Here is a 15,320-nt window from a genome sequence, read left to right as displayed (position 1 = left end):
GATTTCCAGCTACATTGTAGCCCATATAACTCCCTAAACCTAAAAATTTCAAGACAGCAGGTGAGAAGAGCAAAGACACTTGATTAGAAAGGTAGCATAGTGTAATGACTGAGAAAGGTGGACAGAGAATGTTCTGAAACCGAGCTCTGCTATTTACATGCTGTGTGACCTCTGGCAACTTACTCAACCTCTCTGTGCCTCAGCTTCCTCATTGGTAAAATTGTGATTGTAATTGGCCCCACCTATCAGGGTTGTTAAAATTAAACAAGTTTACAGTACCTGGAACATAATGTTTGTTATTATAATTTATTACACATAAGTAGAAGACACCTACATTGTCATTTAAGTTGGATAAATCTGTATGTCAATTTCTGAACATTCATTTCCAAAGTTATGTCGTCTGTTCCAATAATGGGTGATAAATGAGTGCATCATCTTTCTTCCTACACTTCTAAACCATTATTGTACCTTTAGCTAATAAAATGGTTCAGCTGCTTCTTATCAATGACTGTTTTCAAGGAAGCTCCAAAAATGCCTGGCTGTAATCAGCCTCAAGTGCCAACTTCAAACACTTCCCTGTGTGTCTGCCACTCCTCTGACCGTGAGGAGCGCTCTGTGATTAAAGAGCACCTCGAGGGTTCCACGCAAGTGATGATCACAGTCTCAAACACAAATAGACATCTATGATTTATATGATTTACCCTGTATGCTAAGATAGAAATTCAGTGTTCCTAACTTCCAAATGTGTTTGTCCTTGTCCCTTACAAAACAGAAAACAGTGCTTTGTGTTTGTCTGTTTTGTTTTGTTTTTTAATATTGGATTCTGTCAACTGGCTTAATGGGAAAAATCCACAAGGGAGGGAAGGTGCATTGTTAGATGCCAGGCACGTGATATGGAATTATCTTACAGACTGGCGGTTAACACCAAGTGCATGGCAGAGCTGGGGTCGCTGGAGGAGCCCTAATTATGGAGCTCTACTCAAGGAGCCTAGAGCAGAAGATCAGCTTAGATCGCTGGTCAAGGGATGCCTTGTTTTCCTTCCTTGGCCAGTAACTTCCCTGCAGGGATCACTGAAAGGAGCGGCTGGAGTTTGGCTTTGTTAGCTAAAGTCAGTCTACACCTGTGACGACGACACTACCATCTAGCATGCATTTAGGGCGCTCACTTTCTCAAGCCCAGTTAGCCCTTCGCCTATTGTTCCGTGACTCAATTCTGAGGCAAGTGTTCACAGAGTCCTAAACACAGAGCTCGGTTTTGGATGGAGGTCGCACAACTTAGAAATCACCAATTTCGTTACATCCCTAAGTAAACCAACTGGTAAATAAAAGGATCTTCAAGAGGATCATCCAATCAAACAAAGCAAAGCCAGCTCTTAGGAGAAGTCTCCTCCTGAGATAAAAAAAAAAGCAATTAAATTTCAAAAAAGCAATTAAAGTTAATGTGGGAAAGGCAAACTCCTAAGTAGTACTCTTTGTCAAGTGTTTTAGAAAGGAAGACGCAGTTTGATGAGTGTAATGGTGGCAGTGGTCCAAAGTCCCGGTTTTTTTATGCCCGACTGTGTCAGAGTCCTTTGTCATCACTGGAATGTGCCCGTGAAGCCACTGCGCCTCCCTTCTGCATGCGTGATCGGAGGAACGGCACCATGATAAGGCGTTACCTGGGGAGAGCTCTACAGAAGGATGAACACTCTTAAAACAATAGGTTATGCTCACCGTGCCCTCCGCTCCGCACGTCCTCCTGCTCTCACAGAACTAGGTCTTCATCTGGACATGAGAACTCGGGTCTGATTGAAACCGTTTTGTTTTCAATCCCTATATTAATGAAGTGCCCAACCCAGTTTTCTGACTGTGGAAGCTCACCGAGAGTGACACAGTAAAAAAGCAAAACGGTTTCAATCAGACTGGAGTGCAGGAGCCCCAGTGTTATAAAACATGAGAAATGGAGTGAATCTCAGTGTGCCCAGAAACAGTCCTTTCAATGCTAACATTTTTAAATGTAAGAGATAGCACAGAAAAGTTAAAAGAAGATGCCCGGTGACATTTTCGCTCATCATGATTAGAAATAATCATTTAAACACATAAAAATCCTAGCAAGGATGTTTTTCTCATTTATTTATATCAGAGAGAGTAAGGGAGTCATTTCCCTTTACACATGAGGACCGCTTATTCACTCATCAATAAAACCTAGAAAGGCATTTACTATGTCTATTTAAAAAATCACAAATTAAAATGTCACATCAATTCATTCATTTATGGCAAACTCTCCTTTCAATAATAATATATGTTAATTTTTTAAAAAATTGTATTTTTTGTTTGGACAAAAACATTCAATTCAGTGATAATACTTAACATTTTCCCACTGTCATCCTATAAGGTTTTCTGTTTTAAAGAACACTAATTTTTCGTTACCTTCCTCAAACTATTGGTGTAACTACACTTCTCTTTGAAAACTGCACAATCAGGAACCACTGTATATAGTTTATACAACAAGCTAAACAATTTGCAAATATCTTATTTTCATTAATAGTAAAAAAAATGAAGTCATAAAGTCTTAAAAATTATTTCAGCTCAAAGCATAACCATATTTGCCACTCCTATAGGATTAACAAGGAATATTATTTTCCTGAGTCTTTTCTGACTCAATGCCAAACACACAATATATAATATCACCATGTCTAGCAAGTGCTAATCCTGCTGCATAAGCAGAATGCATGTCTTGGCATTTCCCTCATTCAACCCTATACTTTTGACGCACCCACTTCTCCCCAGGCATAGTCTGCTGGAGCTGCAAGGGGCTCCAGAAGCCATCTAATCTGACCCACCTTCTCCTTATTGAAATACGGCTTTAAAAACAGTAAGCAAAATCTCTCAAGCATTGGCAGTAGGAAGCTACTCAGAAATAAACCTCAAGTTTGCATTCAAACTTTACCTTCGTAAAATCCCCAAGGAATCTCCCACGGCATTCTTCACTCCTTCCTTTCCAGGTTTCAGAATTTTCTCTCTGAAGGTATCAAATGCTTTAAAAGGCATTTTCAATGGGGGACACACCTACAGCTGAGCCGCTAACAGCCAGTCTCAGAAACTGTCATCCTTTCTCGTTTCCAGCGTGGGGACCACTTTGCTTTCCTTGATGAACACTTCGAAGTCAGTTTTCCTGCAGGTTAACTACTTAAAATCAAAAAGGAGATGAAACTCAGCCCAGATCTTTCAAGGTGAGACAACACCCTCCACCCCTCAAATAAAGAGGCCGGGGGAGGTCTGGCTGGGGATTCAGCCCCTTGCAAAGCTCCAAGCTCAGCAGCAGCTCGTGGTGCTGTCTCAGGCTGAGCACAGCCTCGCTCCTTCCCTGGGCTGCAGCTGGAGCAGCTGAAGTGGGCTCCAACCCACAAGGTGCTCTGAGACCAGCGAGACCAGCGACAGCATGTGCGCCTATCTCCAGCCCCTCCTGCTGCTTCTGACCACATCCCCCTCCGGCCTCATTCAGCTTGGCTGTGATCACTGAGTGATCCTTTCCAAGGTGATGCTATAGTAACCAGCACAATACCTGCCCCTCCGCTGCTGGGACTTATTAATGGGCTCTCAGCCAGAGCAGGCACCCAGGATGGAGTGTATGAAACATTTACAAGTCCTCTGCGTTTCTGAGATCTGGCCCTGCTGACAGGCTCTCAGCCACTACATTATGCCTCCCAGGCTCCTCGTGGGAGCCGTGAGCAGTTTCTCAGCCAAACGCTAGTGTGGATGTGGTCCTCGGAGAAACGCTTGTTCTGGAGGAGGCTAAGTGTAAAACACAGGCCACGGACATCGAGGGGGGCATTTATTTGCTCCTGATCAACAGGGCAGGATCTCTGCAGGCGTGATGCACAGGTGCCCCTGGGACCCTCTAATTGAAGATACCTGAGCTGGTCATGCACCTGCTTAGAACTCTTCACTGGTCCTCATGGTCCTCAAGAGAAATCCAAGTTCTTGATCACAGCACACAAAGCGCCCCATGGGGGACCCCGGGCTTGACTGTCACTCTGTCCATCATACTGGCACTTCACTGAATCCAGCAGGCTCCCTGCTGACCCTGGGGTTTGCTCAAGCGGTCCCCTCTGCCTGGGTAGCTCTCCTCACCCTTCATCAGGGTAACTTCAAGGGATTCTTAAGTCTCACTGAGATATCACATCCTCCAGGAAGCCTCATAGGCAAAGTCAGGTGTTCGTCCCCCATGCCTGCCAGCCACCTGTCCTCTGCCCCACAGGGTCCGGCACCTGGGGTTGGCCTGGGGTGAAATGCCACATGTTGCTCCCACATTAATGGGCAGCAGGACGATGCCTCCGTAGGTGGTGCTGCCATCTTGTCGTGTGCACTATCAGTCATTTGCATATCTTTTTCGGATGAAATTTCTATTCAAATATTTTGCCCATTTTAAATGTTTGTCTTATTACTGAAGTATATGAGTATATGGTCTCAATATAAATCCCTTATCAGATATGCCAATATTTTTCTCAGTCTGCTGCTTCATTTCTTCATGCTATATTTTGAAATGCAAAAAAAGTTTCATTTTGATGAAGTCTAACTTATCTTTTTTTTCCTTATATGGACTGTGCTTGTGTTCATATAGCTAAGAAATGGTTGCCTAACCTGAGGTCTTAAAGATTTTCTCCTATTTTTTTCTTCTAAAAGTTTTGTTTTCACTCTTGCCCTTAAGTCTATGGTTCATTTTGCATTCATTTGTGTAAATAGTGTGAGGTAAATATCTAAGTTCATCTTTTTCATGTGGATATCCAGTAATTTCAGCATGATTTGGTGCAAAGACTATCCTTCCTCCAATGGAATGCCTGGGCACCTTTATCAAAAATCAACTGAACATCAACACACAGATTATTTCTGGGGTCTCAGTTCTAGTTCACTGACCTTCATGTCTATCCTTATGCCAGCGCCACGATGTCTGAACTGCAGCTTTACAGTAAGTTTTAAAATTGGAAAATGAAAGTCCTCCAACATGGTTCCTTTAATAAAATTATTTTGACCAGTCCGAGTCTTTTGCATTTTCATATAAATTTTAGGAGCAGCTTGTCCATTTCTACAAAAAGAAAATCCTGTCCAGCCCGTGCTTTTAAAAGGATATTTTCTTTGCCATCAACTTTGCTACCCACAAACCCTCAGGGCTGAGAATGCTATGACCCCGGAAATCCCACATCAAATCACTCCACCAGGTTTCCAAAAAGCTTGCTCATTCATTAGAAGCAAATGCAATCAAAATAGGATAAACATACTCTCTGGCGACAGAAAGCACCCACCAGTGGGGCTTCAAACGCTTTCCTTAATTCCACGATACCCTTGGGTTACTAATCTTCTAGAGCAAATAATGGAAGCACTATTGGCCAAGGCCACCTGAATCTCTCTTAAGGGTCAATGACTGCTAAGAGCACTAACCATCCCTGCAGAATGTATTGCTTACGGAATACACCTGAGTCGACAACAGTTTTTGGCGCTGATTTAGATGGCTGATGATAACAATAACTAACATTTATGGAGCCCTTTCTAGGTGCCAGACTTGAAGCACTTAACTCATTTAACCCCCACAACGCTCCTCGAGGTAGGTACTATCCTTATACCAACCATAGACAGGGAAACCAAGGCGCAGAGAGTTTGAGCAAACTTGCTCAAGTTCACACAGCTAGGAAACTAAGCAGAGAGGGGATATGGACCCAGGAAGTGTAGCATTAGAGCCTGCACTCTTAACCTCCACTCCAGGGCCGCTGATCGTAGAGACAATATAAAGCTGGACTTTTCAGAACTGAGGCTCATTTCATTCATTTATTCACTCGCATCTTTCTTTGAGGGCCTACTATGTGGCAGGCCCTTTGGAGGCGCTGGTGATAATGGTTACTGTGATATTCCCCTTGAAGAAATCAACCAACCAGGAAACGAGTGGGTCCATTACAGTGAGTGCCACCCATGGGATACAGCAGCACAGGCAAGGACCTCTGACTTAGGGGGTCAAGGGGGGACCTCCTAGATGAGGGCAGGGTGGTGTAAGCTTTCAGGGATAAGAAAAAGTGAGGCAAACAGAAGGGAAAAATGTGAGAGCAGAGACTTGCATGAGAGAGCATGGCGCCTGGGAGAAGCTTGCACAGTTTCCGAGAGGTGGCTGGTCTGCTGAGTGGAGAAAAACACGGTGGGGCAACGATCTTGAACATTATATAATTCATTAAAACCAGCTCCTGTCTCAAAATATCAAATACAACAAAGGCAGAGGAAAGTAGGTGTGCAGCAATTCTCCCGGTAACTCAACACTGGAATTGAAAAACTGCTAGTTAATCTCACAGGACCCTGGAACCTGAACTGTGTGGAGTGGCTACAGTTCACTTTATTTACTGGAGATGCAGAGAACACTGGCCTGGCAAAGAGCGAGAGGAATGAAACGACCCAGCTCAGGATGTTCGTGCATCTAGTGCCCTGCCAGTCCCTGCCTGCCCAGACCCCGCTGCCCAACCGTGGGGTTTCACAAAACACCTGCATCCTTACTGCAAATTGCTCTCTTTTAATTTACTCTGCTCCTCAGAGATAAAGACTTCTGACTATTGCAATGACTTAAAATCCACGTCATGTAATACCAACACTGCCCCTGCCTAACGCCCCACAGGCAAGCCTGACCGTTTGTGAGGAATCCAGTCTCCGACAGTGAAAACAGTGGAGCTCAGGGGCTGGTTATGAGCCAGGTCATTCCAATCTGCTATGTAGACTAAGAAAGAAAAAGCAAACAAACAAATCCCAAACCACCTGAAGATACTGTATATTCAAGAAAATAATTTAATCTAATCCAATCAAAGTGTTAGGTGGAAAATATTAATCTGGTTTACAGCCAATGCCCAAACTGGTTACCTTTTTTTTTTATAAGAAACTTCATAAAGAGACAAGGTTCCTTCTCTCCTGGGTTCTGCACAGCTTTCCCCTTTCCACAGGTTTCCAAGCAACCCCTTTCTTCACCCAACTCCGTACTCCCACCCTGCCTCCCCCCAGACCACACTGAGACCAGCACAGAAGTTTCTATTTTACCTAGGACTTCTCTCAAGCCTTTCAAATTTGAATATTGTTGGTAACTATCATTACTACTAATTGGAATCTATAGAAAACTTGTATTCATTGCACTTCTCCTATATTTAATATTCATTTTTGTTAATAGTCAAATCTGGACATAAAGCACTTTCAAATATTTCATTTGATTCTTACAACCCTGTGAAACAAAACAAGCAGGTATAATGACTCAATTTGTCCAAGAAAAGCTGCGGAGATCTCGGTCTAGATCCTTAAACCCATTTCCTGGGCTTGTGTCGTTGCAGTGCCTGGGACACTGGGATCCTAGGAGCCCGCCGTGGGCACGGGAGACTGCCTTAATGTAACTCAGGAAAGATGTACTCAGAATCCTTCCATCTTTCCAAATGTCATCGAGCACCTAACTATAGGTAAACTTGTGCTAGCTACTGTGAACATTTTAGAAATAAATACAACTGAGCTGCTTTTTACGATAACACAACTAATCTGCTTGCTTTCACTAAAAAGTTTCTCCAAAAAGTAGGGCAAACCAATAGGTAAAATATGTATGGGGCCAGATGGGTACTTAAAATATTGGGGGGGGGACCACTCTCTAAAGTACATGATTGTCTAACCACTATGCTGTACACCTGAAACTAATACAGAATAATACTGAATGTAAACTGTAACTGAAAAGGAGAGAGAGGTTAACATAACATTAGTTATGTTATGCATTAGCCTCTGGGCTGAGATTGCCACCCTCTACCCAAGTCTGATAAGACACACCAATTCAAAAGAACTTATGTATCCCGATGTTCATAGCAGTGTTATTTACAATAGCCAAGTGCTGGAAACAGCCTAAATGCCCATTGGTAGATCAGTGGATCAAAAAACTGTGGTACCTTTACACAATAAAATACTACACAGCAGGAAGAAAGAAGGAGCTCCTACCTTCTGTGACAGCATGGATGGAACTGGAGAGTACTAAGCTGAATGAAACAAGCCAGGTGGTGAAAGACAAATAATATATGGTCCCACTTTATATAAGAGGACTCTAATGAACAAAATAAACTAATGAGCAAAATAGAACTGGAGACATGGAAACATGGAACAAACTGACAGCTGCCAGGGGAGGGGAGGGGTATCATGGTGGGAAGAAGGCGAAGGAACGAACCAAAGAACATGTGTGAATGACCCACGGACATGGACAACAGTGTGGGGATTGACTGTGGGAGTGAGGGTGGGCTGGGTAGAGGAGGAAAAGGGGGCAAGTTGGGAGAACTGTAATAGAATAACAACAATAAAAAATAAATAAAATAAAAGCATCTAACAGCTTTTTTAGAGAAATTACCTAAGCAATGCACTTTCAAACAAGATATCCTTTCTAAGGGGAGATGAGTGGGAACCCTTACCCCATTCTACTGTAACTGCTTCCTTATCTGTCCCCCTGACTAAAATTTCCTGTCTCATTTCATTCTCGTAAAACAGAATGAAAAAGCAGACGTGACAGGTAGAATGACCAAACAGATACTTCCTCATTTCACGTATCAGAAAGCTGGGGCTCAAACTCAAGAACTTGTCCAAAGTTACACAGTCTTTGGTGGAGCCAGGATTTAAACCATCCGATTACAATGCTCACTTCATGATACCACACTGCTTCCAGTCCACAGTAAAGCACTGTTAGTCCCGTTACATCTCAGCTCACTCTGAGTGGGGTACTGGAATTTAATGTGGCTATGTTGCTAAATTACCTTAGGAACATAATTTTATACTATTTTTAAGAAATAAAACATCTCTATAACACTTTATAACACATGGTCACACACATGGACACACTAGAAACATGTATCAAGTTCCACTTCCAGTCTGTCATTGTAACTGTCTAGATACCAGATGTCATTTTCCCCAGTAGTAAATTTAAAAGTCAAGTAATCAAAATACAAAAATATGGAATGTCTTTACACAGCATGGAATAATTTCTAAGTATTTTTACATTTTTCTTAGAAGGATTTACTTAGTACCTGGATTCCTTATATTTCTGAATCACTTTCAACTTCATTTTTCATTGTTTCTTTGAGACTTGTAACTACCTAGAGAACGGGAGTAGGCAGATTACTCCACTTTCGTCACAGTGTGATGAATGGACTTAGTTCTTCTGAGATATTTCGGCAGAGCTGGACCAGAAATCATACCCTCATCTGCTGGCTGTTGCCCGTTGCCTCTAACACATTATTTATCATTTCATCTCACAGAATCCCACTTCCCATCACCCCCAACATAAGACATCCAAATATCCACTTTTTTTTAGTCTGTCCCCTGGCTGTAAAACCAACAGAATTTATTTTCCTTTAACATATATTACTGTGTGGTCACCGAGTACAGATTGGCTCAGACTTGGTCCGAAGTCCCTATTTGTGAGTGACTGGGGAGATACTGGTTCATTTCACTCAGTGTCACTGCAGCATGGAAACACTTTCCATTTTGCTTTACACACCAGGGACAGTGATTTGGAAAAATATGCATCATAATGCAACCCCAAAAATGTGGGAGGAAGTCAAGATCAGAGTATACTTTGGAGAATTTCTTACCACCTTTGCTTTTTTTGAAAGTGCAGGTGGAAGTTGGAGTGTCCAGCGAGTTTCAATATACAGAGAGGTAAACAGGGTTCATATTTGGGCATCAAGAATTAAGATGGAACAAACCTACACACGTTGGGTAAGTATTTCTGGTGAGGCCTTATCCTCCTCATAGTTTAAATACCAGAAGCCACATATTCTTATTAATCTGTCACAGCCTGTCAACATTCAAAAAATGTACCTGAAAAGGGGGGTGTGGGGGTGTGGCTATAAATGGACCATTACTTAGGAAACAGTGACATCTTCTGGTAGTTTATACACTAAATATATTTATGCCAGGCATTCATTCCCCCATCACCACCCTGAATAAATTGATCTACTTGGCATACGTTTATTAAGCCTGTATGTGTGGATTCTTAAATTTCTGAAATGTTCAGCGAAGCATAAATTATTAGCTACCAAATGATACAATCCTCAATCACTCTGCACCTGGCCTTGCTGTCGTCCCTGGCCTAATCTAATAGGAGGTGTTTTAAGCAGCTGACATTAATTCCACGTCTCTTGGTAATCAAGTCATTTGGCCAGACTTGCCTTAATTCAAGCACTTTCATATAACCTCAGAATTCAAAAGGACCTTGGGAGTCACCTGCTCTAATCCCCTCCACAGTGTGTCCAGTTTAATTTGGGAAAATGCCATTCCTAAGTAATCATTTGACAGCATCAAAAACTATTTTAAAAAGGCTCCTTGGCAAGGCCGAGTACAGGCCCACGTCCTCTGAAGAAGCCCTCCCAACGCCCTGGTCCAGGTGGGGCGGCTGTCCTCTGCAGATGGGTCACGGCACGAACTGCACTGTCCCGCACTTGTCTGCTTACTCCTCTGCCTTTTTTTTTTTTCAAATAAGACTTTTTTTTAGATTTTATTTATTTATTTTTAGAAAGGGAAGGGAGGGAGATAGGGAGACAGAGAGAAACATCAATGTGCGGTTGCTGGTGGTCATGGCCTGCAACCCAGGCATGTACCCTGGCTGGGGATCGAACCTGCGACACTTTGGTTCACAGCCCACACTCAATCCACTGAGCTACGCCAGCCAGGGCACTCCTCTGCCTTTATAACCACAGTGCAGATTCCCTGAGGTCAAGGCCCACATCTCCATTACTGTTTGTCCCAAGAATCTGACAGTGCCAAGCCTAAAACCTATTTTTTCACTTTTTTTCTGAAAAATAAAGGTGTTCAAATCATGCTAGGTGAGATATCTAGCATGTTGTATTTTTATCTATCAGGTTTTATTTTAGACGTGTAGGTCCCTCATAAGGAAGGTGGGGATATCGCCTGAGCACCCACCACGTGCCAGGGGCCTTGCCAGGTGCCTCACAATTTTCACCTCGTTTCCTCCTAATGAGGTAAAGAGTGATCCTCATTGCACAGCTGGAAAAACTTAATTTGGTTGGTGAAAGACAAGATTTAAACTCATTCACCCCACATATTTATTTCTACTCTACCTTATTGAGACTTTCTGAGAACATGACATAAAACCTGGAAAAAGGAAGAAAGGAAATCAGAGTAAAGGAGATATCAGAATTTTAAAAATCAGATAAAGCCAAAGGGCAAGTGCCAAACAACGAATATTTTTAACCTCCTACATATTTGTAGCAGGTAGCCTGCAATTCTGCCTGAGCCGCCCAACTGTCAATATGTGATTTGTTACATTACTTGCAGGTTTTTAAAAGGGCAAACTAGTTGCTTAAAAGCACATTTACTCCTGAACTGAACCCTGAATTTTTCCTGTGGGTCCTCAAAGAAGCTGTTGTATGTTAGAGTGAACCAGCATCATTCCCAACACGAAAGCCGGTTTCGCAATACAGTCCAAAGTTAAGTGTGGTAAAGGAACCCGATGCGTGGCCCACACGTGGCAATCAGGCACAAAGGTCTCCCCAGTAGGCTCCATTTCAAGAGAAACGGCTGGATTACTCCATTTTTGGTTTCCTCCATAAACATTTCTCAAAAATGAGATTTTGAACATTGGGCAAGAAAGTTAAAGGTTGTTTTCCAATGAATACGTAGAGTACAGGCATTACTGCTGATTACAGGCAGGTCCCTGCCATCCTTGGAGAGGGGCCGAGATGGTCCCCCCTCCTGAAGCTGGCGCAGTCCAATGAGCACACCACCCCCACCAGAGGCCTTTCCATTGAGTCACAAAAGTGATGTTAAGAGTCCCTTCTGGTAGAGACAAGAGCTTCCTAAAAACAATTTTGGATCTGTACCAACACATGACAATTGTTAAAGCATCCCAGCCCGCCTCCTTACAGTATAAATGTATCCCTACCCCTATAGCATAAATGATATAGTTTTCCGCTGAATTAAAAAAAAAACCTTAAAAACAAAACCCAACTTTATCTGAGTCCAACATCTAGGCATCTCTAGTGTGCCCATGGAATACCCAACATCTGACATTCGCTTGATCGCTGACTGTAGGAAGACTGGCAAGCTTTTAAAGACACAGACTTGGAAGAGAAGCATGTTTATTATTATGTTCGAATTCTAGACATTAAAGCCTCGATCTCATTTACTTTTATATGAAAGTCAAACACTGGCTTCCCTAACAATCTTTGCCATTACGCAAAGGAATGTATCCAAAAAGTAGAAAAGAAAAAAACGATAAAAATGGGAACGGCATCAAATAGGTATAATTAAAGTAGCTAAACTGTATTTCCTCGACAGGCACATTTCAAAAGAACTCCTAAGAAAGGAAAGTTTTTAACATAGGCTAGGTATATACATGTAATTCCATATGGCCTTTGCTAGCAGCTTAAGTACAGCCTTAATTTAAAATAGCTCAGTAGAGATTTCCGGCCAAGATGGAGGCGAAGGTAGACACACTGTGCCTCCTCACACAACCAAAAAAAGGAGAAAAAAATTAAAAACAAAAACCCACCAGAACTGCCAGAAAATTGAACTGTATGGTAGTTTCACAACCAAGGAGTTAAAGAAGAAACATTCATCCAGACTGGTAGGAGGGGTGGAGATGGACAGCCAGGGTGGAGAGGACTTGCAGCAAGGTGGCGGATGGAAGACCGGGATGGGTGAGACAGCGTCTGGTGGAGAGGGTGATCTCACATTTGCACACAAATAAACTGGGAAGAACAACTGGGGAGTGAGACAGACTGCGCAACCCAGGGTTCCAGTGCAGGGAAATAAAGCCTCAAAACTTCTGACTATAACAACCTGTGGCGGTTGCGGCGGCAGGAGGAACTCCCAGACTCACAGGAGAGTTCACTGGAGAGACCCACAGGGTCCCAGAACATACACAAACCCACCCACGAGGAATCAGCACCAGAAGGGCCCAATTTGCTGGTGGGTGGCTGGGGAAGTGATTAAAAGCTGGCTGAGAGCCAAGCAAGTAGCATTGTTCCCTCCCAGATCCCCTCTCCAAAATATAGCATTAAGGTGGGTTACCCTAGCCTGGCGAATACCTAAGGCTTAGCCCCTTACTATGTAACAAGCAAGCCAAGACAAAAAAAAAATTGCCCAAATGAAAGAACAGATCAAAACTCAAAAAATACAACTAAGCAATGAAGAGATAGTTAACCTAATAGATGCAGTTCAAAACAATAGTAGTCAGGATGCTCACAGAAATGGTTGAGGATGGTCACAAAATAGAAGTGAAGGTTATGCAAAGTGAATTAAAGGAAAACGTACAGGGAACCAACAGTGACAGGAAGAAAGCTGGGACTCAAATCAATGATTTGGAACAGAAGGAAGAAATCAACATTCACCCAGAACAGAAGGAAGAAACAAGAATTCAAAAAGTGAGGAAAGGGCTTAGGAACCTCCAGGACAACTTTAAACGTTCCAACACCCGAATCATAGCGGTGCCAGGAGAAAAGGAAGAGCAAGAAATTGAAAACTTATTTGAAAACATAATGGAGAACTTCCCTAATGTGGCAAAGGAAATAGACTTCCGGGAAGTACAGGAAGCTCAGAGAGTCCCAAAGATGTTAGACCCAAGGAAGCCCACACCAAGGCACATCACAGTTACATTACCTAAGATTAAAGATAAGGAGAGAATCTTAAAAGTAGCAAGAGAAAAGGAGAGTTATCTACAAAGGAGTTCCCATAAGGCTATCAGCTGATTTCTCAAAAGAAATCTTACAGGCAAGCAAGGGCTGAAAAGAAGTATTCAAAGTCATGAAAGGCAAGGACCTACACCCAAGATGACTCTATCCAGCAAAGCTATCATTTAGAATGGAAGGGCAGATAAAGTGCTTCCCAGACAAGGTAAAGCTAAAGGAGTTCATCATCACCAAGCTGTTGTATGAAATGTTAAAGAGACTTACCTAAGAAAAAGATGATCAGACATATGAACAGTAAAATGACAACTTACAACTATCAACAACTGAACCTAAAAACAAAGCAAACAACCAGAACAGGAACAGAATCACAGAAATGGAGATACCATGGAGGGTTATCAGTGGGGAGGAAGAGGGAGGAGAATGGGAGAAAATGTACAGGGAATAAGAAGCATAAATGGTAGGTAGAAAATAGACAGGGAGAAGTTAAGAATAGTATAGGAAATGGAGAAGCCAAAGGACTTATATTTATGACCCATGGACATGAACTGAAGGTGGGGGAATGCTGGGGGTAAGGGAGGCAGGGCAGAGGGAAATAAAGAGGAGGAAAAAAATGGGACAACTGTAATAGCATAATCAATAAAATATATTAAAAAAGAAAAAGATAAAATAAAATAGTTTAGTAGATTCAGGAGTATATCAGAGAGTGGGGTCAGGAGACAGAAACCACGCCAGATATTTGAATGCGAATATTTTAGTAATTGTTAATAAGAAAGTGATTGATTATTTAAAAGGATAAAAAAGGATTCTGAGGAGTGCAGAAGTAACAGCTGCAAAAAAAGCAGCTACCATCTCTGAAAGTAAAAAAAAAAAAAAAAAGGAAGGAACTGAAGACTAGGAGAGGCTTTCTTCCTCCCCCAGGCTGAGCGCTGAGCCCCGACTTCACTGGAGAGGGTGTGGTGTCCACAGAACCCCTTGTCGGAGGGAACACACCCTGGAGTGGGAAGACAGCTGCCTGAGGAAATGGCCAAGGGGCTGTAGAAGCAGCTCAGGGGAGCTGCTCCAAAGTGGCTGCAGGGCTGGCAGCATGGCCTGAGGCACAGTAAGCGGGAGTTCCTCAGCTAGAGCCCCTGGGCTCCTACAAAAGGAAATGGAGAACCAAAACCCAGAGTGAAGTTGCTGCTACTGCTTCCAGCTGCTACTGCTTCACACTGCTACCTCAGGGCCCCCCATCTATGACGCCTGCCACTCGGTCAAGCGGGTGAAGCAGACAAGTTTAGAGTCCCACTCCAGTGTTACAAAGCAGGTCCGAGAGGGATGAATTTGGAGCCGGGAAACGGTAAGATCGTAATTGCCGTAGTTCAGTCTTTTGGCCACTCAGTTTCCACACATACCTACACTACTAATACGGTAGCTGCCAGTCACACTGGCTACCGAGCATCTAAAATTGTGGCTACCTGGAATTGAGATGCAAAATAAATATTAGATCTCAAAAGCCAAGTATACAAAAGAATGCAAACTATCTCATTAAATGTTGTATCAATTATATGTTAAAATGATATTTTGGCTCTATTCCATTAAATAAAATATACTGTTAGAATTAATTTTGCCTATTTTTTTTTAAAAAGTGTGGTTACTAGGAAATTTAAAATCACA

The 15,320-nt window shown here is 42.6% G+C and overlaps 1 protein-coding gene across 1 annotated transcript in view; it reads right to left on the bottom strand.

Annotated features, from left to right (window-relative positions):
- SLC17A8 (solute carrier family 17 member 8) overlaps positions 1-3,030 on the bottom strand; it is a 41,943-nt gene extending 38,913 nt beyond the window's left edge. Inside the window, exon 1 of the mRNA XM_028532796.2 lies at positions 2,930-3,030. Within this exon, the coding sequence (XP_028388597.1) occupies positions 2,930-3,030 (101 nt within the window). The remainder of the gene's footprint in view (positions 1-2,929) is intronic.
- Positions 3,031-15,320: the final 12,290 nt, after the last annotated feature.

Source organism: Phyllostomus discolor, chromosome 2 (genome assembly GCF_004126475.2).
Source record: "Phyllostomus discolor isolate MPI-MPIP mPhyDis1 chromosome 2, mPhyDis1.pri.v3, whole genome shotgun sequence".
NCBI lineage: Eukaryota > Metazoa > Chordata > Mammalia > Chiroptera > Phyllostomidae > Phyllostomus > Phyllostomus discolor.
Note: the sequence above shows the minus strand (reverse complement) of the source record. Positions and strands in the feature narration are given on the sequence as shown.